This window comes from Dermochelys coriacea, chromosome 3, assembly GCF_009764565.3.
Source record: "Dermochelys coriacea isolate rDerCor1 chromosome 3, rDerCor1.pri.v4, whole genome shotgun sequence".
Taxonomy (NCBI): domain Eukaryota; kingdom Metazoa; phylum Chordata; order Testudines; family Dermochelyidae; genus Dermochelys; species Dermochelys coriacea.
Window position 1 is genome coordinate 82,995,450 of NC_050070.1, and position 27,362 is coordinate 83,022,811.

General features: G+C 40.2%; 1 protein-coding gene across 2 annotated transcripts in view; it reads left to right on the top strand.

The window, feature by feature from the left end:
- The first annotated feature begins 3,257 nt into the window (after positions 1–3,257).
- The window catches only part of LOC119853654 (sine oculis binding protein homolog), a 135,418-nt gene continuing 111,313 nt past the window's right edge, over positions 3,258–27,362 (top strand). Inside the window, exons 1-3 of one of the 2 annotated variants that reach the window (XM_038396969.2) lie at positions 3,258–3,837; positions 14,462–14,600; positions 16,572–16,757. In XM_038396969.2, the coding sequence (XP_038252897.1) occupies positions 3,742–3,837; positions 14,462–14,600; positions 16,572–16,757 (421 nt within the window). In that variant the 5' untranslated portion in view covers positions 3,258–3,741. The remainder of the gene's footprint in view (positions 3,838–14,461; positions 14,601–16,571; positions 16,758–27,362) is intronic. The other variant, XM_043510765.1, reaches the window with a different exon arrangement.

Genomic DNA, 27,362 nt, shown 5'->3' on the forward strand with positions numbered 1-27,362 from the left:
ACCATTTTCACAATTTCTGATGTGCTAACTCTTCATAGTAAGTGGATGAGCCACCACTAAAACATGAAAATATCTCTTTTTCTTGGCTTCTGTCTCTCAGATGACAAGTAGAACAATTCATACTCAGCTTAGTTCCAAAACTTACTTCAGTAGTTGAACATTTATAATGAATCATACATGTAATTTGAACATTCTAAATACAGGAATATTTGAACCTGAACTTTTCCTAGGCAAACAAGAGTTGATACCATGCCCTATGTCATCACTGGATATTCCAGTAATAAACACTGGAATGAAAACACCAGTTTTCAATGAGGTATGACTTCTGACAGATGCCAAGAGGTGATCCATGGTCATTGGAAAAGAGAAATAGAGGCAGCACTTCCGTACCTATCTAAAGTCAATAGTAGATATACAGACAAACAGTACATACTCTGGGATGATCAGGATGTTAAAGATTTATTGGCAACTATTGAAAAGCAGGACTTCTGAGGATCCGAACTCAGACTTAGCAGCACTAGATTCAAAGTGATGCCTGATTTAGAGCCAAATCCTGCAGTCCTTAGACAGGAAAACTGACAGTCAAAATTCCCACTGAAGGAATATGCAAGGAATGCCAGATTTGATCCTAAGAGACAATCAATCATATTTGTCCACTCACTATTTTAATTGGCTCGGTCCTAAAAGGCAATTAGTTATATTTGTCCACTTACCTGATTTAATGGCTTGAGGCCATTTGCATTGTTTTGGCCTGTTGTTGCACTCTACAAAATTCCTGTTGCTTTGAATGGAAGTTTTGCCTGTGTTAGGAGTGCAGGATTGGACCCTCTATCAGATTATTTATCTGCTTTGATTATTAGAAAAACAATGCCTTATTACCATAATTATAGCAAATGTTCAGAAGAAAATATTATTATTAAGTTAGAAACACATATTAAAAGATATAATAATACTTAAGCATATGTTATAGACAGTGTATTTCATGTAACACTCTAAAACTAGCGCTTTTGGTACATGGTTTTTTTTTAGAAGTTTCTTTAAACAGAACCATCATGTCCACATATTTTTCATTATAACTGCCTTATCAGCTCATAGTAGAAACTGGTACTTTTCTCTAATACAAGAATTCACTTTACCTTTTTCATCAGGGTATATCCATAAAACTGAACAGGTGGAAGTTCAAATCACAATTGTTTTCTGAGGGAGACAATGTATTAAAGCTAAAGGCTTCAAAAAGTTCAGGTGCTGTACATGAAATTATGTTTGAGCAAATTTTCATCATTATTTTTCATTTGTAACCCATGAAACAATACTTTAAGATTTTGCTGTTTGATAGGAGCTCAACAACAGCGATTCAGTTGTAGTGAGTTTTGAACAAGGAGAAAATGAGGGGCATTACTATTTTTCTACTAGAGTAAAAAAAGCACCTTTATGACAAATTCACAATGAATTTGATGTTACATATCAAGTACTGAACATCTCTGCAAATTCACACACATTATTTTGCAAAAACTCATTACATTTAAAAATATTACAAAAAAAGCTGAATACCTTTTAGCACTTGTGCATATAAGGCCAGAATCTCCATTCCTTGTGCATGCAAAACTCCCACTGAAATGCATGATAGAACCAACATTGCATATACTTTGCTTTTGTGCAGCATTCTATGTACAGTACGTATTGTTGCATCTACACTGATGCAAAGGAAGCCTATAAAAAAGCCTTTGCAGGTTTTTACTACTTTGCTAAACTGTCTGATCAAATCTGTTTCCCTGCTTACTCATTATTTGTTTAGGCTGTGATTAAAGTTATCTTTTTGTTGAACAGTTCTGGTGACATAGAAGTACTCTACAACTTTCCAGCCTGACATATGTTTTGATGATTACTCCTTCATTAACAAGCCAAATGTATTTTAAATCTCAAATTCTTCATATTTTCAGTACTGCAGAGCAAATAAATAAACAACAGTGGCTCTATGTCTCTAACCACTCCACCATCTGAACGGAGTAAGCATGGCTTATTCTAGTCACTAAAGGAGAAAGAGATCTGCTCAACTTTTTATATTCACAAATGTCAGTGATTTAAGCTTAAGAAATAAAAAATGTAAATTAGACATTGTAACATACAAAACGAATTTAGCTTTGACAAGCTAAGCAGAGATTTTTATGGAGAGCCTAGTCATACACATACCGAACACATTTTAGCTTTCAAATATATTTTAAAACAAATGTGTAATTTGAAGCTGTACCGCAGTCATAATGAAAAATTCTTTACAATTACAATTTTGACTTATGGAACAATGGACACCCCCATATCGTATTGTATCAGGTAATTACGAACTGCCAAGGCGTAAGAAAGCACAACCCAAGAAGAATCAATGTAACCCTCCCCCCCCCCCAGTGTGTACCGTAATTCAGTACCTCATTTCTCAAGTACCTCCTATCAAACCATTCATTCTCATTTCCTAGGCACAGATCAAAAAGAAAAAAAACCAACCCCAACAGAGTTAATCAAACCTTTTCATGACAGAGACAGCTTCTCAGAGCACATACCCAGGTTTGGAAGTTGAGGAGGAGGAAAAAAGAAAGGGGGGGGGTATCAGAAGGTGAACGGCAGCTCGTTCAATGAAAGCTTGTAGCCGCTTTCAAACCAGACCAGTGCCTTGAGTTCACCTAAAGGGGCTGGGAGTGGGGGGACTGTTCTGCAGCGGGGCAGGGCAGGATCGTGGAGCCTGGCTTAGGAACACGATGCTTTGCGAGAGACACTTCCTGCCGGGGTCGGGTAACAGGCAGCCCAGCAGCGAGGAGGCGTTTCTCCGGCCGGGGAGATGCTGGGGCTGAGGAGCTTGTGTACTCGCGTGGGCTGCACGGCCGGACCTCCCGCGCTGCTCTGCCCACGGACTGCGATCGCCCAGCCGGGCAGGAGCCAGCCCCTGGACGGGGGGGGGGGGACACGCAGCATCTCCCGGCCCAGCCAGCCCGAGCGCTCCCAGGCCACCCTGACCCCACTGCTGCGCCTCTCTCACCCGGCGGCGGCGGCGGCACGGCTCGGGCTGGCGAGCGGGGGTCTCGGAGGAGCCCACGCAGCAGCCCCAGCGCGCTGGCCCCGCCGGGGGGAGGATGGGCTGGGACAGAGCGCGCGCCCCCTCCCCCGCCCCCGGCGGGCTGCGTGCGTGTGAGCGAGCGCGGCAAGGGCGGGCGGCCGGGGGGGCTCCGGCTGCACGGGGGGGGGGGGGAGGTGCCGATGAGCAGGGACGCGAGGCGAAGCCCCCAGAGCCGGAGCCGCGGCGGATTCGGTGGCCGTGGAAGCCCCGCCCGCTCCCGGAGCCGGGGGCCGTCCTACCCCCCTCGCCTTCCACCCCCTCGGCTCCAGCCGCTCCGCAGAAGGAGCGGAGCGGGGCTGGCTGGCGCGCTCGCTCGCTCCCACTCCCTGTCTCTCTCCCCCCCCCCCCCAACACACACACACACACACACACACACACCCCAGGCTCTCCCTCGCTCGCCCATGCAGACAGCAGCCGGAGCGGCGGAAGATGGCTGACTCCACAGGGCATCACCCACCCGCCAGCCCGCCTGCATCCCCGACCCTCCCCGCGCCGCTCTCGCCTCCGACCCTCCCTCACGCCAGCTTCCACCGCTGAGCCGGCGACCCCCGCCCAGCCCCGCCGCCCTCCCCACTTCTGCTTCCCAGCCCCCCCACGACACCAGCAGCCATTTCATCTCCACCAGCCAGACACAAAAAATGGCAGAAATGGAGAAAGAAGGGAGACCTCCCGAAAATAAAAGAAGCAGGAAGCCGGCTCACCCGGTGAAAAGGGAAATCAACGAGGAGATGAAGGTATGTGTCTGAGAGGGGGAAGGGGGGCGCCTCTGCCCCCCCCCCCCGCCCTCCACCGGGCAGGGCAGTGAAATAAGAAAGGATCTCTTGTCATTTTTTTTGGTAGGATGCACTGAATGTGTCTCAACTCCGCCTCCTGGACTGAAAACAGAGCCGAATTCACAGGCTGCAAAGCCAGCTCATTGACCGCCTTTGATGGCTTGATTTTTTTTTTTTTTTTAAACTCTCCCTCCTTGGGTTTTTTAAGCTCCTTGGGTGCATTTTCTATTACAATCCTCGCAGGTTAACCGGAAAGCTGTGAAGTTAGGGGAGGAGGGAGGGCTTTTTCAACACTGGCTTTCTCTCCTTTTTCAGTAGCCAGCTGCAACCGTGTAATTAAAATGTCAAAGTGAAATGTTATGGTCTGAGCTGCACATCATTTTTGGGCTTAGAGACAGGGACTCTCTTTTCTCCCCCCTCTCTTCTTCCTTGCCTCTTCCTCTCTTCTATATGCCTCACTTCACAGTTAATCAAAGCAGCATAGGTGTTGTTGAAAGAGAGCTGTCCGAGGGGCTGTTGTTGATAGAAGTCTATTTATTGTTTGGAGTCTATTCCTATCTGATAGGAAACTGTGCCAATCCAGCTGTGTTCCAGAGGTAGCGCTGGAGGCTGTCCCTCCAGCTGTTAGAATGGGAGCGATTGCACAAAACACATTTCAGGACTTCTTTTAGCTTTAGGTCACAGGTCTAAGTTGGACTGGTCCTATTTTGTGCCTTTATTTTCCAAGTCTATTCCCTGACCTGTATTTATTTTATACCTCTGATGTATTTTCCCCATGAGTCATACACAACTAGCACGTATTGCAGGACTTCAGCTGAACTTACTTTTTAAAAATGCAAGTATAAATTAAAACAGTGCAGTGTACATAATTGTTATATATGTAAATATAATAAAACTACCATTATTTAATGTAAATGGATAATTTATACTAAAACAGAATGTCATTGGAATATTGCTGTGACAATGTCATTATAGATGTCATTCTATATATATATATATATATATATATATATATATATATATATATATACATACACACACCTATTAACAGGACATTTTATAATATAGCATTGTTTTTCACCCAGTATTAAGAGGGAATGCTGTATACAATTCCTCCTCTCACACCCCCCAAACTGCATTACTAATTTGACTAGATATTCTTTACTGGTTAAGGTAGGCATTCTCTTTTCCATATTGTCTGTGTACTGAGTGTGTTTCACCAGAACTGGAACTGTGGACTTGGGTAGTATTAGTGGTATGAACAAAATAAGGGCTAACTGAGAGTTGCCACTGATATCCAGGGCAAACCACTCTAGATTCCACCCCCAGAGAGCATTATTGTTTCTTTGGGAGATTTGTGACACTTCCTATTTTCAGATGGGGCTTTCTAAAGGCTGTGGATAGTAACAGTAATTGCTCATCATAATCACATAGTTTTGGGAGCTGCACAAATCTATCACATTTTAAAACACCACTTAATGTGATATATATGGAGTGCAGTTTTTAAGTTTCATAGGTTCTAGAATTACAAATTTAGTTAATTTTAATCAAAACATGTGAAATGTTATCCTGGCTGGATATAAAGGCTGACTGTGCTGGATCCTCTGGGTTTGTTTTGTTTACTTTGGCTGCAGGCACACTCAGCGGTTTGGGAGATAGTTGTTCTTCTACAGTATAACAGATGTTTGTCTGAAATGGTGAGGAAGAAACAAAAACAACATTGTGTGAAGGAGAAAAAAAGACACAATTTTAAACTATTGCTTTGGTCTTAAGGATTGGAATTAACCTTGATGTAGGTTTCTCTTTTGTAATCATTTTTACTGTTTAACATTACAAACCTTAGGATTTTAACTGTATTAATAATTAAATCACAAGTTATATGCTGATATGATTGGAATTTAGAAGAGATTTCATTTTTTTTTTCTGAGCTGGGGTAAGGTAAATGTTGGCAGTAGCTTTCACAAAGCACAGATCACCTAGTAGTGCCAATTATGCTATTGAGCTAGAAGACCACATTTTTAGTAAGAGCAGTTGGTTCTTATAATAGTCTAACTATAATAAAAGAAACAACTTAAAAAGTTTGCATATTTGTGCTGTTTAGAATGTTAAAAAGTGTGGGAGGGTTCATGCCTTTCCTGATATATTTTTGCATTTAATAAAAATCTGTTCTAGGTGCTTTTTTCATAAACTTGAAGAGTACAGTGACATATATTGGTTACACTGTATAAAATGTGTGCAACAAAATGTCATAGAGAGCACAATGTGCCCTTTTGTAGGTTCATATCTATAATGTTCAAACAGCCTGGCTGTTTCCCTTCATCTGAACTGCTTTCATCTGGACCAATGTAAAATAAGCTCTGGTAAGTAATCACGACAGAGCAGAAAGAAAGGAATGTATACAGCAATAGACAGCCTAAGCTGTAAAAACTGTAACCTGAGTACCAGCAGCAGATCAGATATCATGGCTTCAAGGTAGGGGAAATGAAAGAGATGAAGGGGAGGAAAAGACGAGAGAGGGAATGGAAAAGTCAGCTTGGAAAGTGAAGGAGTAGTAGGAGGGCCCCCTCAGGGAAATTTGGCTCAGGGATTAGGGAATTTTATCATGGTGTACAGTGACCTACTCAAGTTTCAGCCCACGTTGGATCAAATTGCTTCCCTTTGCTAGCAGAAAGAAAAAGTACTGGTGTATATGTGATTTTTTTCCTTCAGGTAATAAAAAGTCCATTGGTACAAGTGTCTATTTTAAGTCAGCAAATGCAAGGCACTATGAATGAGCAATAAAATTACCTCATCACAAAGACTTCCTTCATGATTTGCTGTTTGATATAGTCACATATTTACTCAAGAATGATTTCTAAACCCAAACTGCTCAGTTTTCGTAGGTTGCATCAGTAATGTCACTTCCAGCTCAGTTTTAATATGATTGGAAACTTGTGTTGCTTGCCATTTCATTATGCCAGATATTAAGTTACATTTTTGTTATCCCTAGCCCAATGTACATGATGGTTGTAACAAATTTAAATTTGATACAACATTGTGTGCAAAAAAACCCATGACTCTGCATAGTTTCCCTATATTACGTTTCAATTAAAAATATTCAGATAGAAGTGTTTTGTTTCACTGTGACCTTCACAGTCTCTCTCTTTTCCCTAATTTATTTTTATGTCCTTCTTTCTTATATTCTCTCTCCCCCCCCCAGATTATACTTTCTACTTATCTTCAGAGATGTGTGTTCATATGCCAACTAGAAAAACAACAAATTGTTATTCTGAAACTAAGTCAGTGTCATTTATCACTTTGGTACTTTTCAGTGACTATTATGAATAATACAACATGTATTCTATTCAGGAATATAATGTAATCAAGGCAATCTGACACTTTTAAAAACTAGTTTAATTGTTACAGCCTAATCAATACAATAGTCTCTAAAGACTTGGTACAGCTCTATACCTCATTCCTTTCCCCCCCCCCCCATATTCCCTATACCCACACTTACTTTATTATGCTACATTACTGGGGATAGCAGGAAAATTTAAGAATATGAAAAAGGTGATTCGAAATAAATTTTGTTAAATTTGCTAGAATAAATTAATGTGATTGCATCAAGCATAGTATGCTGGAAGCTCTGGTAAACGAACAAGACTTAATTTATCTACATGTTTAGATTCTTTGTCAATTGCACAGTTAGCGATTAATCTGTGTTATAATTTCACAGAGCTGCCTCCATGTGCCCTAGGAGTTTACCATCTATAAATATTCTCAATAAGTAATTTGTACCTAAAATTGGGCTTCATTCCTGATGCCTAGTGCTTAAGACATCTGTTATAGTTTAACAGTAAACTTATCAAAAGATTCTTCAATTTAGTTTTTTAATAATCCCTGTATTTAAAAGGACCACTGTCAAAATGTAACAGACACTGCAACACTGACTGCATTTGAAATGAGCCAGATAAGTGTAAATATTAAAAAGGTTCCAGGGAAACTCCTCCCTTCTCTCCTGAAAAGCAAAAATGTGTTTGTAAAAGTAAGATCAGATAGCCTTTATTCATTGTACTATTCCAGGGCACTGTTACTATACCATTTTCATGGAAGTAGATTTATGAGATATCTACAGAGTGAATTGTATTATCTGCATGAGAAACCTGCACCTATCCTCTTTAATGGAGCAAGAGGTCTGTGTATTAACTGTTTATACAAATGAGGTTGATAAAGCCCACCTTACAACACTAATAAAGGGGTGGCTGAGTGAGAAAAAAGGAAATTAAAGAAAGGTCAGGAAAATTTACTTATTGACAGCAACACTACTTATTGACAGCATAATATTCAAAATGGTGGCAATGCAAATGAGCAGAGAAAATGTGGACTGGAAAAAAGTGATCACGTTCATGTTGTGAATATGCCTACATTTTAATTTCCTTTATATACCTGAGGTGAATCCTCAATGCTGTATATCTGGTGGGTCACTCATGGAAGGAAATGGAATGGAGCCACTCTGCTTCCTCTAAAATGTGAAATAAACATTCAACAGTAAAACCTAGAAGAAAATTAGTCTGACAGACTCATTCTCTCTTATGTGTTTCCTGCCTCTGTCTTTGCCAGGCCTCACTCTATGAAGTCAGCCCTGCCCCTGTGAATAAGGTTCATAGAGAAGGAGAGAAAATAGAGAGAAAATTGAAGGAAAAACACCATTTTGTTTTAAAATATATCCATTAGTAAAAATTTGGGAAAACTGTACTCTGTGAAGTAAGGTCAAACCTTAGGTATGTGATTTCAGTGAAATGAATCCTGTAAAGGGAATCAATGTTAATGGAGATAAGATTTCTGTTGCCTCATATCATTAGTCTCATAAAAGAAATCACAGACAGTCAGATCCACAAAAGCTTCTTCCCTCTTCCTATGAATGAGAAGTAAATTCACTTCAAATTACAATCTAACATAATGATCCAGTTTTTCGAAGAGGGAGATAGAAGGGTATTTATGTTTTTGTCAAGAATAAAGAAATGATCCCGTTAGAACATGCAATCAAACCACACTGCAGAATTGCAATATGTGGCTTGGGACTCACAGGGGGGGGCAAAAAAGAAGATATGTATATTTGGAGCTGAAGACTTTAGGGTATTGTTATTACATAACCAAGGGCCTCTGCAATACTACAGCATTTTAAGGCCAATTTATTTGGCAAAGATGAGTCTGTTGCAAATCTTAGTAAATTCCATGGCAGTTAAGCAGATGTGATAGCACACAGCTGCACACCTGCATTGTCAACTAACATAATCCAGGAGATTTCACTTTAGCCATTCTGTGGGATTTAATTGATTCTTTCAATGTACTAGGAACTACAGCTCAAGAGATTATCAACGACTTGGGATAATAGATATATGGAATAGGCCATGACAAAAAAATGAGCATTGTCTAGTGGTCCAAGTATGGAGTCAGGAGTTCTGAGTTCTTACTCTCAGCTCTGTCACTGATTTATTGCGTGACCATGGGTATTATTCAGCCACCTTGTACCTCAGTTTACCCATATGTGAAATGATATAATCATGATTCCCTACCTCACTGGGTTTTGTGAAGTGTTAGGCCCCAATCTTGCAATCAAATCTGCTAGCACAGTGATCTGCACCAGTGCAGAACTCCAGTGGGGTTCAATAGGCCTCCATATAGTCTTTGGGGTCCATGCTAATATTGCATAACAGGGACCCAATTGATTAATGCATGACATCCTGGTGTGGAGGACCTGCCTGAGGCCTTCTAGAGCACTCCATCCTCACAGTGGGGCCATACAGTTGGGATTGCTGGCAGACCAGAAAATAAAGGGCCTCTGCTCCCCTCCCAGGCCCCACCAGAAGGTAGGGCTCTGTCCTGCTTTGACATAGATCAGTGTGGAGATTATCAATTGAATGGGTTGGGAGAGAGGCCCCTGTTTCTATTATATATGGATCCAGTGGCCCTATCACCCTGCACAAATGGGATAGAAGCTCTGTTTCCATTGTTTGGCCCATAGACTGAAGTAGCAACCATTGATGCATCTCCAGAGACTCATCCTGAGTGGAGGATGGATTTTATCTCCACTACCTCTTACCCACCACACTGCATTGGGATAAAGTCTGATTATACAGCCTTTATTCTGGCACCATACTATTTAGAATATCTCTTTGAGAACCTTAGATGAATGTGTTACAGGAGTGCAAAGCATTATAATTTAAACACTACAGGTCACAGAAAACCACTACAAGATACAGCTATGCATTATGTACCCAGGCCCATATTGTTGTGACTGTGCAGAAGAACATAAGAACAGCCATACTGGGTCGACCAATGGTCCATCTAGCCCAATATCCTATCTTCTGACAGTAGCCAATGCCAGGTACTTTAGAGAGAATTAACAGAACAGGCAATCTTCGAGTGATCCATCCCGTCATCCACTATCAGCTTCTGGCAATCAAAGGCTAGGGACCCCCAGAGCATGGGGTTGCATCCCTGACTATTTTGGCTAATAGCCATTGATGGATCTATTCTCCAGGAACGTATCTAGTTTTTTTTTTTTTTTTTGAACCCTGTTATGGTTTTGGCTTTCCTAACATTCCCTGGCAATGAATTCCACAGGTTGACTGTGCATTGTTTGAATACTTTCTTTTGTTTGTTTTAAACCTGCTGCCTAATAGTTTCATTGGGTGATCCCTGTTTCTTGTGTTGTGTGAAGCAGTAAATAACATTTCCTTATTCACTTTCTCTACACTAGTCATGATTTTATAGACCTCTACCATATCTCCTCTTAGTCCTCTCTTTTCCAAGCTGAAAAGTCCCAATCTTTTTTAAACTCTCCTTATTAATCTCTCCCCTTAATCATTTTTGTTGACCTTCCCTGTACCTTTTTCAATTCTAACATATCATTTATGAGATGGGGTGACTAGAATCGCATTCAGTACTCAAGGTGTGAGTATACCATGAATTTATATAGTGACATTATGATATTTTCTGTCTTCTTATCTATTCCTTTCCTAATGGTTCCTAAAATTCTGTTAGTGCTTTTGACTACCACTGCACATGATTGAGTGGATGTTTCAGAGAACTAGACACAATGACTCCAAGATCTCGTTCCTGAATGGTAACAACTAATTTAGACCCCCGCATTTTGTACGTGTACTTGGGATTATGTTTTCCAAAGTGCATTACGTTGCATTGATCAACATTGAATTTAATCTGCCATTTTGTTGCCCAGTCATCCAGTGAAGCATTCAAAGGTTTGGCACTCACCATAACCCAGATTTTACTATACTGACTTTTCAGCCTTCCGTTGGGCGGGTGTCTTTGAAGACACAACTCAGGCTTAACATGGGCAAAACTGAGCTCTTGATTCTTCCCCAAAATCTTCCCTCTTGCTCCTTTCTTAGTCACTGTCACTCAGACACCACTGCTTCCTCCTCCCTGTCACTCAGTCCTATATACAAGGTGCTATCTTTGACTCAGCCCTCTTTCTAGACCCACACATCCAACTGTGTCTACATCTTGCTGCTGCAGCAAAAATAATCTTTGTGGCTCATCACTTTGACCATGTTACCCACCTCATTGCATCCCTCCACTGACTCTCCCTTCTCTGTTACATCAAGTACAAACTACCTGTCTTCACTTTTAAGGCCCATTGTGCTCTATACTCACCTTAACTATAATTTCTTATATGCTATAGAGACATAAGACCCCCGCATTTGCTTCACCATTGATTGCCCATTTTTCAGATTTTCAGAAGAGTACCATCATGCTGTCCCCCATGCTACCCCTGTAAAATCCACAAGGTCACTACATTATCCTTCTTTACATTTCTCCTTAAAACCCACCCATATCATGATTCCTACAGAACACTTGACAATGATTAGGCAACTGCTGTGCTGTGATTGCTGGTTATTCGTAACTCTCTTTTTGTTCCCTTGTGCTCTGTTTGTCACATGCACACCATCTTAAACTTTATTATTATGGTTATTACTTATCTGTATTACTGTAGCCCTTAGAACCATGGACCAGGACCCCATTGTGGTAGGTGCTCTACAAACAGAACACAAAGACATAGTTTGTAAGATCTTTGGGGAGTCTAAGATAAGAAACAACAGATGGATACAAGCAGACAAGGGAATAGAAGGAAATAATGAGACAATATTGGTCAGCATGATCGACAGTGGTGTCAGCACACCTGCAGTCTAGCCATGGTCAATTTTTTTTGCAGCCATCATGGAAAAATAGAATCTTAAGAAAAGATTTGAAGAAGGATAATGAGGTGCTTTGTGACTAATTATGGGGACCTCCTTCCAGGAAGGGCAGCATGGAAAAAAACAAGGTTCCAAACTTTGACTGTAAGCTCTTTGAGACAGGGACCACATAGCACAATGAAGCCCTGGTCATTAGATGCTACAACAATACTAATATTAAAATATAATAATCAAAATAAATAAGATGAATTGATTTTGAGTTGTTTTTAATTAAAGGGACTTTAAAAATAATATTTTTAAAAGATTCTTCACTCAGGTTGCCAGTAACATAGGACAAAATCCTACTTCTATTCAAATTAATAGCAAAAGAACAGTTGACTTCACTAGAAATAGGATCAGGCCTTTGGCTTTATTAAAATTAATAGAATTTTAAAATCAAATTTACTTTTCACCATGTTGCTGTACATTTTGCACTTCACTCATCTTGGAGACTAGGCAGGTTCAATTTGTCTAGAGTTACTTAACCTTTGTGACAATTTGGGCCATTACTGTCATCTTGGCTGGATCCTAAAGGCTGCAAATAATTTGTATATAGATTTATATGCAGTTTAAAAGTAAAGAATAAATTCCTACAGCCTGTGATGAGTTGCCAAAAACTTAACAATGGGTTCCCTCCTCACCGCACGAGGGGCTCATTGCCCACCCCTGCCCTCCAGGACTCCTGCCCCATCCAACCCCCCTGCGTTCCTTGACGCCCCCCCCGGACCCTCCCATCCACCCCTGTCCCGACTGCCCCCAGAACTGGGCAGGAGGGTCTCGTGGGCCACCATAGTGGGTGTCCACCCCTAGAGCTAGAGGCACCTGCTGGGGGCGAGGTGGGGGAGTCCCAGAGGTGCTTACCTGGGGCAGCTCCCAGGAAGCATCCAACAGGTCCCTCTGGCTCCTGGGGTGGGGGAGTGTAGTTGGGGGGGGGAGCAGGGGGAGCGACCGCTCCCCCACTGATCACATCAAAAGTGGCGCCTTAGGCGCTGACTCCCTGGGTGCTCCAGGGCTGGAACACCCACGGGGAAAATTTGGTGGCGGAGGTGAACTGGGGCGGGGAGCGGTTCCCCTGTGCGTGGGCCCCCCCCGGGTTACCTGCTGTGGCGCGGGCAGTCCTCCTCATGCCCCCCTGCCTCAGCTCACCTCCGCCTCCCTGGGCCTGAGCGGGAAGCCACCACCTGCTTCTCAGCCCGCCCCGGCTTCCCGCTGAACAGTTGATTCGCGGGAAGCCTGGGAGAGGGGGGCGGAGAAGCAGAGCCGGGCAGCGCGTTCAGGGGAGGAGGCAGAGCTGGAGCGAAGGAGAGCTGGGGCCGGGGATGTGGCGGGGAGCTGCTGGTGGGTGCTTTGCCTAAGGCGCCACTTTTGGCCAGTTAAATTTAGAACCGGCTCTAAAACGCTTCTAAATTTAACAACCAGTTGTAGTGAATTGATGCGAACCGGCTCCAGCTCACCACTGCCTAGAGCCTTTATTTACATATTTCCTGACAAGTGATTAGAAATTACAGTACTCAAAGGTTGAGTTCGTCAACAAAGCATCCACTGGAGCTACTGAAGTTAATTGGGGTTTAAGTTAGGATAGAGTTTGGCATCTGGATTCTATCCTGTTAGGTTAGTCTTTCAGGGCTGTGTTTCCATAGCTGCAGTGTAGGAAACCAATGGAAGGCTGCATTTGCAAGGCTATACTTCAGTGCAGGATCCATGGACCCAGTCAGTTCAGAGGCTACCTTTTGAGCAAACTTGGTTTATTTAGTTTCACTTTCAGTTTCTAGTCAATTTCATTTTCTGGTTCTCATGCCCTAGCATAATACTGCCTTTTTGGGAATTTCAACATTTCAGGGAAGTTTAATTTTAAAAAAAGTTTTTATGGTGATTTTATTCAATCTGCTGCTTACACACCTTCTGGAACTGTACCAGGATCAGTAATTTATTTCAGTTAAAATGGCTGTAGCACAGTGAGATTAATTGCTGGGAAAGAAATCTTTGTTTTTCTGCTGTAATGTTAAATATTTTATGATAGCATGAGACAAACTTTTGTGAATAATATATTCTAAAAACATAACTGACTTCCAATTCCTGAGCAAAAATCATAAACAATCCTCTTTTTTTCCTTATTTTCTTTAAATTACAGTAAAATAAAGGTCTGTCATAATTGTGTGTATCACAGGGATTTAAATGCATTGTATATTATATATTAGATCTGAAAAATGAACATTAGTCTGGAGGAGGTGGAACCAACCTGGCAGTTCATGGTACACTGCAAATAGAATTTGATTTATGCATTCATCTCTTCGTTCCAAATGATTATTGATTACATAAATAAGTAGGCAATTCTTCTCTTTCAGAACTTTGCAGAGAACACTATGAATGAGCTCCTTGGCTGGTATGGTTATGATAAGGTTGAATTGAAAGATGGAGAAGATATTGAATTCAGGAACTACTCTGCAGATGGGGAGAGTCGGCAGCACATTTCTGTTCTCAAAGGTAATGACATTTAATGTTCCTTTGTTCATGCAAAGAAGGATTAACTATCTCAACCTGCCAGAATTGGCTTGCACTGAGATTCATGTTTTGTTGCTTGTTCTGCAGCTGATTTAAATATACATCTCTGACAGTGCCTTCCAGTAAGCAGAAAGCAATAGAATACAAGTGTTCAACATTTAACAACATAGCAGCTAATATGCTTTTACTAATGTATCTCCAACAGTAACATCTTTTGAGCCAATTGAAACTCATGCACCCAAGATTCCAAGGAGCTGCCAACAAATTAAAAAAAAAAAAGAAAAGAAAAGAAATGTGGAAATGTTTTCTTAGCAGTCTGGGTCTACGGCCTTCTGACAAAATTGTTGGGCTGAGGCTTTTGATAAGGTCAGATGTTGAACTAGAATGTTCAGAATGTATGGAAGAGCAATGAGTAGTATTTATAAAGGTTTACTTAATAATGTTTTTTATTTTTACATTATTTCCTGAAAGTGCATTAGAAAGGCTTAAGGGGTGGAGCTTGTTTGGGGTAAGCATATCTGGTCCTTCATGTACTGTATATGAATTTGTTCAAAATCTAAACAATGGGATTCAGTCTTTTTGTTCAGCAGTTCAGTTGCTACCTTTTGACTCTTCAGCCACACCAGATGGATAGGGAATTGCAATCACAGTGAAAAGAAGAACATTTCTTCAGAGTAAAAGAGTAGAAAATTGCTGGATCTTGACTTATCCAACAAGAATTTCTCAAAGCTGAGGTAAAAGAGGAAATTACAGAGGCTTTGCACTGTTGAACTGCAACATTTTGCTGCATATATGGCCACCAGTCTCTGGGGTTTCTTTATGGTGGCATGCAGCAGCATTGTATTCATTGGGTGTTGATATGAATACTGGCACCAAAGAGCCCAATACTGGAGGAGAGGGTGCTAGATAAAAGGTGAAAAAAGTAGAGGTAAGATAAAACAATTTAATTGTATAGACGTTAAATGTTTGCAGCCATTAGTTGTATACTGTTATCGATACAGTAATTAGTATTTGTATTTCATTTTAAATGGAATATATGTAAGCCACCTTTAAAATAACTTGTTCCTATGTTCCAAGGTATTTTATTTTCTTCTTGCATTTTAATAAACAAACCTTACATGGGATCCTCTACAGCCACAATCTATGAGGAATCAAATTTGTGGCATATTTTAAGAATAAGTGTGCATAATATTTTGCTCACTATGTAAAATAGATAGGATCATATGTATCATTATTAACACATGATACCAGTCATATGTTTCATAGTACAAACAAAGATGGTGAATACCTGTGCCAGGTAGAAATCTTTGGCTTACAGAATCTGTAGGGAAAAAAAGTACTTTGCTTTTGTTGTGAGAAGAGGAAGAACTCTTATTAAATCCTGTTCCTTAGTGAGTTAAAGTACAGCAGAGAAATGCCTGTAAATAAGAGTTCAGGTGTGGTTTTGTATTAAAGAATTATAATTATAACAACATTTAGCAAATATTTTTCTAAAATTTCAATTTTTTTGTTATTTTCTTTATCTTCTTTTCCATTATTACTAGTTATTGGAGAGGAATAAGAGGTTCTCTTATTTAATCAGTCTATTCCTTTTGCATAATTCATCCGCTGACACCACAATCCAGTGTGTGACATCACAATTCACTGCCATGAAAATAATTGATATCAAAGACAGTGGAGTGTGATGTCACTGAATAAATTGTGCATGCTTAGGCCAAAAGAAAGAGAGCCTGATTTTTAAAAACAGTACAGCAAAGTTTAATGCAGTTTTTGACAAAATATTAAAATTTTGCTGGAGCGTGGTAGTGGCTTTTGAAGGAGAAAATATTCTCATTTTTATTATTTGCTCTTTGTGTTTTAGAAACAAAATTACATCAACAGATTTGTGAAAATATGTAGGGGCACCTAAGCAACACTTCTGCCATACCATATGATTTGTTTTTTCTTTTACAGAAAATTCTTTGCCAAAACCAAAATTACCTGAGGACAGTGTTATTTCACCATACAATATAAACACAAGCTATCCAGGGCTTGCCACAGGAAATGGACTTTCAGACTCACCAGCAGGGTCAAAGGATCATGGGAATGTACCCATTATTGTACCATTAATTCCACCACCTTTCATAAAGCCACCAGCAGGTAAATCACATAACAAACATTTCAAAGAATTATAACTATCATGGATAGCTATTCTGACCTCGTTAGATTGTGGCTTATTTGTAAAAGGTTAAATTTAATTTTTTTGGAATGGCTGTCACAGTAGACTTGTAAGGATCCTTAGGTAGGAAGCAGCAGAGTGACTTTATTTGCTAGTATTATTGTAACATTCTTGTCAGTATCATGACATGCAAAATTCTGTACTATTTATACTGCTTGTGAAACTCTGGATGTTGAATTATGCTGTCTCAGCAATTCAACAATATCTGTTTTAAACAAATGATTTTCTTGTATAAAAAAAGTCTTTACATAAATTGATGGAAGATGATTAGATTATAAACAAGGTACACAAAGCATACAACTAAACAAACAAACAGTCAAATCAATATCACATGTCCTTGTATCAGGCTATCAAGCTCATCCCAGGAAGACTATCTCGGTTCTCATTGAAATTCTGGACCATTGTCCTTTGGGGATTGTATATGATGTAAACTCTACCCCAAGAGATTGTACTGAAATGTTTTAAGAATTCTATGAAATTCTTATCTGGAGCAATTTTTCCAACATGATATTTCTCAGTTAGTTTGAGAAATTATTTATTCCACACTGCATGCTGTTTACCATTATCTGCTAAAGTAACTGTTGTAGCTACACTAGTGTATATAATTGCTGTTATTATTTACTGTTGAGCACACTGCAATAATTGGTGAATTTATATAGCAGCAGGCTCAATCCTGCTTCCATTGAAGTTACTGGGAGTGTTGTTGAACTGGGTTAACTTCACTGCGGGTAGAATTGGACCTAGAATATACTAAATATATATATATATAAACATCACTATTACTCTGTTAGAGAATTCAGGAACATGGTGATGTATTTAAAGTCCCAGTCATGCAATGGATTCCTGCACCCATACAGAGCCCCACTGACACTGGGCAGAGCAGCTTGCAGGATCAGGGGCCAAGTGTGGAATGGCCTTCTCTACACTTCAACACGTTTACAGAAGTGTTGAATTTAAAAATACATAATACATATCTATTTTGTGTTAATATTTTATTTGACTGAAAGCTGATTGTTGGACACCTGAATTATTTTTTTGCCATTTCATTTTTAGTATTAGAGGGTATTTTAATATTTTGAAAAAATTTCAACATATTACTAAATCTATTCTCCTTGTCGAAAATTTTCCATATATTTTGTACAATTATTGCTAATTACCACAGCTATTTGGGCCTGCTCCTTCAGCCTTTGCACAGCAAAATCTCACCCATATGGGCTGAATCTTAAAATGGGGTTAATCTGCCCCTGAACATTTAATCAAGGGCTTGTATTTCCCAAGCTATCTTCTCTTCCAATTTGATTCAAGACTGAAGTCATAATGCTGAATTTGTGGCAACACTATTATATTATTCTAACACAGGGCTATGAAATGAATTGTTCATGCTGTCATAATTGATGAATTTAAATAACAGCAATCAAGCAGGAAAAGATAGACTATGCTGTAGAAAAACAAACAGCCTCAACCATAGCAATGGGGACACAGGAAAATACCGGCCAAGTAGATTTGTTTCTGCGCTTCCCCCATCCACTTACCAAGTGTGTTCAGTATTAGAGTCCCCCAATAAAACTGGCCTTCAAAGTATTTTTTAAATTTGTTCCTCCCACCATGCTTTTGGTACTTTATGATGTATAAATAAGATCTGAAGGTTGGGGGGTTTTTTTAAGGTATTTTCTCACTTTTTGTTGTACCTTTTTTGCCTTAGAAATATTTTGATGTCAATTCTGATCTTTCATGTTCCTGTTTTGAGAAATTTTGGGTGTTTTGCAGAAGTGTATCGTGAGCTCTTACACTATCTGAAGGGGCTGGAGTATTGAATATGTAACAAAATTATCTTTTCTCCCAAGTGTTCACTATGCAATAAATATGATTTTTTTTTTTGAAAACCAAATGAAAACGCAAAGCGTTTTAAATAGTCTGCCCAAATTCACCTCACCTCTCAACTGTTCAACTTTTAATATTAACTTAATAAAATACTAGGTGCTTTTAAAAATTTTACTCCAGGTACAAGTGTGCATGTGCAAAACTGAAAAATTATAGAACACTAGCTGATCAAATATTAACAGCTCCCATTTAAAGGCTCTCACCCCTTACAATAAACACCTCTGAGAAGGCCTGAGAAGACATGTGGGCCTTATACTGTGTATTGAAGAAGGGCAACAGTCCTGGGATATGGCAGATTGGTGTGGGAAATTAATTCCCAAGTTGATGGCCCTTCACTGAGAATACTCTTCCCTGAGACATTTAATTCTAGACACTATTATCAAGAATACCCCAGCTGACCTGATCTGCTGTGGAAGCATGTTAGAAAAGAAACAGACTCAGCCAGCATCCTAATCATATACGGCTTTGAAGATCAACATCAAGAACTTAAATTGCACCTGGAAGCAAACAGTAAGTGAGGGCAGTCTTGGTGGTGCAATATGCTTCTTGTGGCTAATGTCCCCAGACAGGTGGGTAGCTGCATTTTGTGCCACTTGCAGCTTCTGAATGATTTTTCAAGTTAGTCCCAAGTACAGCATATTGAAACAACATGATTGCAATAATAAAATTACTTCTTCCTAGCCTTAGAAAAATGTTGTGTTCCACAGAGCAATGTAAAAGGAAAAGAGAATTTATTTCTACACAATAACAAATGATGTCAAAATAACAAAGAACAAGGTATAGCAGCCAGCAACATTACAGAAAAAGAATAATATCTGTACTGAAACCATGATGTTAGTATATAATATACTAACCTGTATTCTGCAGCCTTTAGTCACACCTGAATAGTATTTTCTCACATTCAGCTAATAGGATTATTCACATGAGTAGGGGTTGCAAAGTCTGACCCCAAAATGCAGGAGAGAACACATTTCCTTCCCACTGGCTCTACACTTGTAGAGATTTCACTGTTTCAGGTACTCTAGTCACACCAGATATTCTCTTTGGCTCTCTCCCTCTCCAGGTTCTCACAGTGGGGAGCATTAACTCTCTGTGCCTCTGTAGGGCTGATGGAGTTCTAAACACCCAATGCTTCTTCTGTGGGCCACTCTGAACAGCTTGAGGATCCCAATTGTGTCTCACCCCGAATTGTTCCACTACAGGCAAACACAACCAAGTCCTATTACTCTGCCATTGCTTCAATCTAGAATTTAGCTTATAAGTGCCAGAATTGCATGCTTAAGTGTTTTTTGCTGTCACTTATTGTCATTTACAGCATTCTTTGTACATCTGAAACTTCCTTTGACTCTCAATCTAAAGGGTAGTGCCTTTCGACAGTTCTCCGACTGCAGCTCCTCATTCTCTCAGATATGGAATTCTGGCCAAGTAAAGAACCATCACTTTGGTTGTGTGTATATGTTGGCAACATTAACATTTCCCATTAGATTATGTGCTCAGTTTGGATCCAGTCCCAAACCCATTGAATTCTGTAGGAACCTTTCCACTGACTTCAATGGACATTGGATTGGATCCTTATTACCTGGCCTCAGAGTCCAAATGGAGGTGCAGAGATGCACCACCCTAAAGGGATCTTTTGGAAGCACAGTTGTTCCACAAGAAAAGGGGAACATTGCCACTGTGCTACCCCTTGTATTGGGTGCAGTGTGTGCTACCAACCAGTCCATGTGGGGCCGGCTATGTGAGGGAGGGGGGCAGAGTCTTGGCCCTTTCGCGAAGGGGTGCAGCAGCAGGGGAGTAGAAAGACTGCCATCGTGCCTGGGGCATGCACAGAGGTGCAGGGAATAATGTTCCTTCCCCGACCCTCTTCTCTATGCCTCTGGTTTACAGAATAAATCAGTTATTTTAAGTAGCTTTGACTCTGCTCAAACAATAGCTGGCTCCCTGCTATGCTGCACTGAGTGGGGAAGCTGTCATCAAGGGGAGCAGTGAAAGGGAAGGAGGACTGCTTCTGAGCTGACCTAGCATCCAAAGGGCAAAAATACAAGGATAAAATGATCTCCTATTCACCCCTCACCCCCACAACAATAGTTTGTATTTTTTTGGGAGGGATCTTAAGTCCTCCAAGCCCTAGAACAGTGCCAGCTCTGTTCCTCTGCACCACATTTCTTCACTTGGTAATTTCAAAATTATAAGGACTGCTGTTGCACTGAAAGGTTTGCAACAATCAAGGCATTTTTTTTTAAAAAAGTGATGTATAATGTCTGACCCTACAAAACTGTTATTACTGTTATTGGGGCCCAAAGAATACCAGAGTGAAGGAGGTAAGGTCTCCTGAGGCCAAACAAAAGCATTTCTAATATCTGGGTCCTGTAAAGTAAGCATGTTTAGATTTTGGAAGTGACATTAAATCAGATTATAAAACTGTATGTTTGAAAAAAAGTCATGAAAACTTGGAACAAGGAAATGTCATGTTTGAATGCTATGATGATTAATTAAAAGAGGTATTTTCGAAAGAAATGAGCTATATTATTTATCAGAGCTGGATATTTGAATGGAAGTTTACAATTTTGTTACAAGTACAAATGCACTTAGATAACTCATACTCATTATTATTATAACAGAGTACCATCAGTGTGCAATGCATAAAAGTAGATATTAGTTCTAGCCCTAAGGCCTCTCGAAGTGTGTGCTGTAAAAATGATCAAGATTCAAATGCTATAGGAAGAATTTAGAAGTATGGGATGAATTTTAAAATGCTTTCTATCCAGGGTTTATAAACTTGGTTGTAAAATGAACTCCAAGATTACCTACCTAAATTCCCCATGGTCCCATTACTGTATTCCCAATCCTTCTGTCCTTATTCAGGCACAGCTCAGTGGCAGTTTTGCTTAAATAACAGCGGCAGGACTAGTCCTAATGTTATATACTGAGGTGGTTTCAATTTTAGTATACTCTGGCTCCCAGGTCATTATTTTTCAACTCTTTTTCCTTCTTCTGATTTCATTTGACACTGATCTGAGCAATGTTTTACTATTTTTCCTATTGCAGGTTTAACTTTCTAACAAGTCCACAACCATGATTCTCTTGTGCTTACTACTTGACTTCGTCTCCTCTTGTTTTCTTTGTTTGAAATTATTGTAGTCTATTAATCTATTTTCTTCTCTGTATGAATGAAAGGAATTAACCAAAGGCTTCTCTGGACTCCTGAGACTGATCGAGAAAGGTTGCAAAATGACTCAGTGTCTGAAAATTGTGTGTGTATTTGGAAGGGCTGTGTTGATGGAATTTGTTAGGCTATTTTGTCCAGTGGGCCAACACTGGACATTTGTACCTGCCTGCTACCATTACCATTTCACCTCCTTTGTATTTTACAACTAATATTCCTTTCGTGTGAACAGGCATCCTGTTCCCACTTGAATTTTTTCACCATTTCCATGTGGTACATATGTACTTTCCAGTAGCATCAATGTAGCTTTTATAAGTGTCTATTTGTTATTTATCCACATTCATTTTTTCAGATACAATTATCTAGCTTTCAGTGATAATAGGTTGTCTTTATGTTGTTTTAACATGCCACTGGTTGCCAGTCTTCTCTACTTTCAGCACCATGTTAATGCTTTTTGCTCTCTTTGGACAGCAGAGTGTTTTTCCTTTGTGCCAGAAAGAAAATCGTAAAGTCCACACATGCACTGTAATAGCATGTGATGAATAAGAAGGGAGTCCCCACACTCCTTTTGTAATCTGTGCCTATATGCTTGCATGCTTAAAACCTGCCCACATGCCAGTATACATTTTGTGTTATGCATTCAGTTCTTATTGAGCTATATATGAAAATATGCCTAGTAACTCATGCATAGAAAATAGAGAGAAGCAGTGGTTTCCCAAAAGAACTTTTAAAAGAACTGGGACACTCCATTTTACCAATCTTTTTACCATTTTGCCTACTTCAAGAGATTGACTTTCAAAAGGAAACATTATAGAGTCACTGTAGTGATTCCACAGCTACAGTTGTAACAAGCTTTCCATTACAAGCTATTTCTCTGATTTCCCTCTCATAACTGTTTTATAAAGCTGCTTTCAACACCTGAAATTTGTCAAGCATGTCATCTAGTCACAGGGTCAGTGGTGATGGATGTCCTAGAAAAACCTCCAGATTTTTTTTTTTTTAAATCTGAGGTTAGTCAGACAAGACATTTTAAACATATGAGTGTGCAAAATTATTTTGGAGAAGTCTGACTTGGGAATGTTTTATCTCAAAAGCTGCTTGGTATGGGAAAATCCAAATTGGTTTTATTTGCTTATCTTCAATGGAAAGCTAGTGTTTTTGGATTGAAGAACTCCAGAATTAATCATTATGTAAATTCTGGCAGGCCCCAGTATAGCTAATAAAGTTTGATTTTAACACTTCAGATGCTAGAGAATCTAAGATTTCATTCTTTAAAAAAATAAGTTTTTGTCCTTTTCATTGCAAAAAATAGTCTTGAAAAAGGGTAAAAAGGTTGACTGTGTGCCCCAGTGAATTAAATAAAATTCATGGTTTTCTCCCAGCCAGGGGCTAATAGGATGCAGCAGGAGATCACTTGTGCTCATTAAATGAAGTTAGGCTCCAAATTCCTTTAAAGGGCAAGCCTCTGACTTGTAGGTGGAGCACTGAGAAGAGAAAGAATAGGAAAGCAGAAAAGGAAGGTTTCAGAGTAGCAGCCGTGTTAGTCTGTGACCACAAAAGAAAAGGAGGACTTGTGGCACCTTAGAGACAAACAAATTTATTTGAGCATAAGCTTTCGTGAGCTACAGCTCACTTCATCGGATGCATTCAGTGGAAAATACAGTGGGGAGATTTATATGTTCTCTGTGTATGAAACAATGGGTGTTACCATACACACTGTAACAAGAATGATCAGGTAAGGTGAACTATTACCAGCGGAGGGGGGGGGGAAGGGAAGAAGAAGCCTTTTTTAGTGATAATTAAAAGGTGGGCCATTTCTAGCAGTTGACAAGAATGTCTGAGGAACAGCATGGGGAGGGAGGGGAAATAAACATGGGTAAATAGTTTTACTTTGTGTAATGACCCATCCACTCCCAGTCTTTGTTCAAGCCTAAGTTAATTGTATCCAGTTTGCAAATTAATTCCAATTCAGCAGTCTCTTGTTGGAGTGTGTTTTTGAAGTTTTTTGTTGAAGAATTGCCACTTTTAGGTCTTTAATCGAGTGACCAAAGAGATTGAAGTGTTCCCCAACTGGTTTTTGAATGTTATAATTCTTGACATCTGATTTGTGTCCATTTATTCTTTTATGTAGAGACTGTCCAGTTTGACCAATGTACATGGCAGAGGGGGATTGCTGGCACATGATGGCATATATCATATTGGTAGATGTGCAGGTGAACGAGTCTCTGATAGTGTGGCTGATGTGATTAGGCCCTATGATGGTGTCCCCTGAATAGATATGTGGACACAGTTGGCAATGGGCTTTGTTGCAAGGATCAGTTCCTGCATTAGTGGTTCTGTTGTGTGGTGTGTGGTTGCTGGTGAGTATTTGCTTCAGGTTGGGGGGGGCTATCTGTAAGCAAGGACTGACCTGTCTCCCAAGATTATCATATCATCATAGGGCCTAATCACATCAGCCAAACTGGACAGTCTCTACATAAAAGAATAAATGGACACAAATCAGACGTCAAAAATTATAACATTCAAAAACCAGTTGGGGAACACTTCAATCTCTTTGGTCACTCGATTAAAGACCTAAAAGTGGCAATTCTTCAACAAAAAACTTCAAAAACACACTCCAACAAGAGACTGCTGAATTGGAATTAATTTGCAAACTGGATACAATTAACTTAGGCTTGAACAAAGACTGGGAGTGGATGGGTCATTACACAAAGTAAAACTATTTACCCATGTTCATTCCCCCCCCCCCGCTGTTCCTCAGATGTTCTTGTCAACTGCTAGAAATGGCCCACCTTGATTATCACTAAAAAAGGCTTCTTCCTCCTCCCCTCCCCCCCCCCCCCGCTCTCCTGCTGGTAATAGCTCACCTTACCTGATCACTCTCATTACAGTGTGTATGGTAACACCCATTGTTTCATGTTCTCTGTGTATATAAATCTCCCCACTGTATTTTCCACTGAATGCATCCGATGAAGTGAGTTGTAGCTCACGAAAGCTTATGCTCAAATAAATTTGTTAGTCTCTAAGGTGCCACAAGTCCTCCTTTTCTTTTCTAGAGAGAAGGAAGGTAGGCACTGCTACTGAAAGGCTTGAGTGGGAAAGAGCCTGGAAGGCTAGGAAACGGGTCTGAAGAGAGGGACTCAGGAAGGACAGGGAATGCCAAAGTTCATGGCTCCCCTCCTATTCTTCCCATTGGTTTCTCTGAAGATGTAGCTCTTTCTGTACCAGATCACAGGTGCAGTTTCCCCATACTATTTCGTTCAGGTGTAACCTTTCAGTGCTGGAGCACAGATACCACTTCTGTAGCTTACTCAGTCCCTGCAGATGTAACTGTTTAAGTTCCAGGTCCAAAACATTACTTCTCCAGACATAACCCTTTCAGTGCCAGAACTGCATAGCCCTAGCCAGTTTAGAAACTCTTCTTGCAAAACAGCTCAGGTTAAAAGAATTTACAATCTCACTAGGCTGTAAATTCCCCAGGCTGAATGGAGTTTAAGGAGTTTATGAAATGAAATCCTTTGGACCTATAGGCGCGGGAACTAGGTGTGCTGGGGGTGCTGGACACCCCCAGGTTTTACACGGGGTCCCAACTGCTGACTCTATTCCTGGGGCTCCATTCCTGGCCCTGGGCCCACCCCCAGCTGTGGCCCCAGCCTCAGCTACCTTACCCCTGGCCAGGTCCCTCCCTCCCGGAGACACGGTCCTGCTCCCAGTCCTGCTCCCGGCCCCAGCTTGGGGGGCAGACATGGTAAGGGGGCTGGCTTTCAGCACCCCCACTATTAAAAGTGTTCCAGCACCAATGTTTAGACCACTTGCACAGAGCTCATTGCAGGATCAGGGCCATTAACAGCATTTAGTTTCCCAAAACTCTTGAAACTAGAGTTAGGGTTGTAAGTGCAGATCGGATAACTTAAAATAACATTATTAGAATGGGGTTGTAGTCATAAGCAGTGAGTAAAACGAGCAGGATTTAGCACCAGAATCTTAGAGAATTCATCCTGCTAATACCATAGGCCTTGCTTGTTTGCCTGGATTAGGGGTCAGAGCTAGAAGGAAAGGATTTACTTTTATTATTCTTGGTTACTTTCTGTTCCTTCCCCTCTCCTCCCCCCGCATATTATGACTACTGTACATATAACAGGGATTCGCCAAAACTGCTACTTGGTGGCTTTAAGAAGGACAATTTTTGATAGCTCCTTCAAATTGGTTTGAAGGGAAAAACAAAACCAACCAATACAAAATTCCCAACACCGTTCTGCTTAATTAAGACCTAAAGAGACAGTGCAAACTTTTGATGCTTAATTGAAGCATGCTCTAGCCTGATGAATATTTAGTTATTATAATATGATAATTTTATCTTGTTGTACAAACTGCTCCCTTTGGGAACATGATTTAACACTGAAAACATACTGCACTTATTGCATTGTTCATTATGAAAAATACAGAGGCTAAGAACCATAAAGAGATGTATATAAGCACTATATGTGCAGCAGTTGCAGGGAGCAGCATGTAATGACATAACCCAGGGGCAGAAAAACACAAGATTGGAACGCCCAGAATAACTTTTCCGAAGAGCTGAGATCTCACTAAAATAGAGGCTGGAAATTCAGATCTCGAGCAGTAAATTAAATAAATGTGTGGTTCTAATACCTGGTGTGTTTATAGAAAACATCCGTGTGGATGTTCTGCTGAAAACTCACTTGTTACTACTTACTTTGTGCTAAGTCTTGCTTGTCTGTTGCCTGTGAATACTGTCATTACATTTGATAAATGTTGAGTATAAAGTATAGTGGTATTGCTCAGCACCTGTAAGGAGGTGCTAAACACCTGGCAGGAATGGACCCCATGGGAGTAATACAGAGTTGGCAAAACAATTGAAGAGTTTCCAAAATTAACTGTCTTTGTCTTACCATCTGTAAAATATGATGATATGAAGGCCAGATCTGCACTACAGACATTACTATCATACCTGTGTCAGTCAGGGGTGCTATGACGTGTGATTCCTGACCTACAGAGCTATACTCACAAAAGCCACAAGCGCTTATGCAGTCATACTGGCAAAATGGTGGTTTTGCACAAGTGGTCTGAAATAAACGAGACTGATACAAAATGCAGTTTTGGCAGCATATATTGTGTCCATACTAGGGCACTTTGTCAGTATAATATACTGATATAGTTATACTGGAAAAATGCTCATTGTAGACCTGGCCTAATTTAATCATATAAAAGAGTTTTGGAAAAGATTGAGGATAGACAAGCCTACCGAACATATTCAGTTTGAGAGTCCCTTCTTTTCTGCGTTCATGCTGTAAACTCTTGTCACTGAGTATGCTAGATACTATATATTGATACATTTTTCTAACAGAAGGGCAAGTGTCTGGTAAATATAATTCTGAAGAATTTAGTCTTAGTATGAAGTGAAGGTCTGTGAAAAAGTTATGGGAATCTTGACTTCTATGGAAGACTTAAACTACAGTTT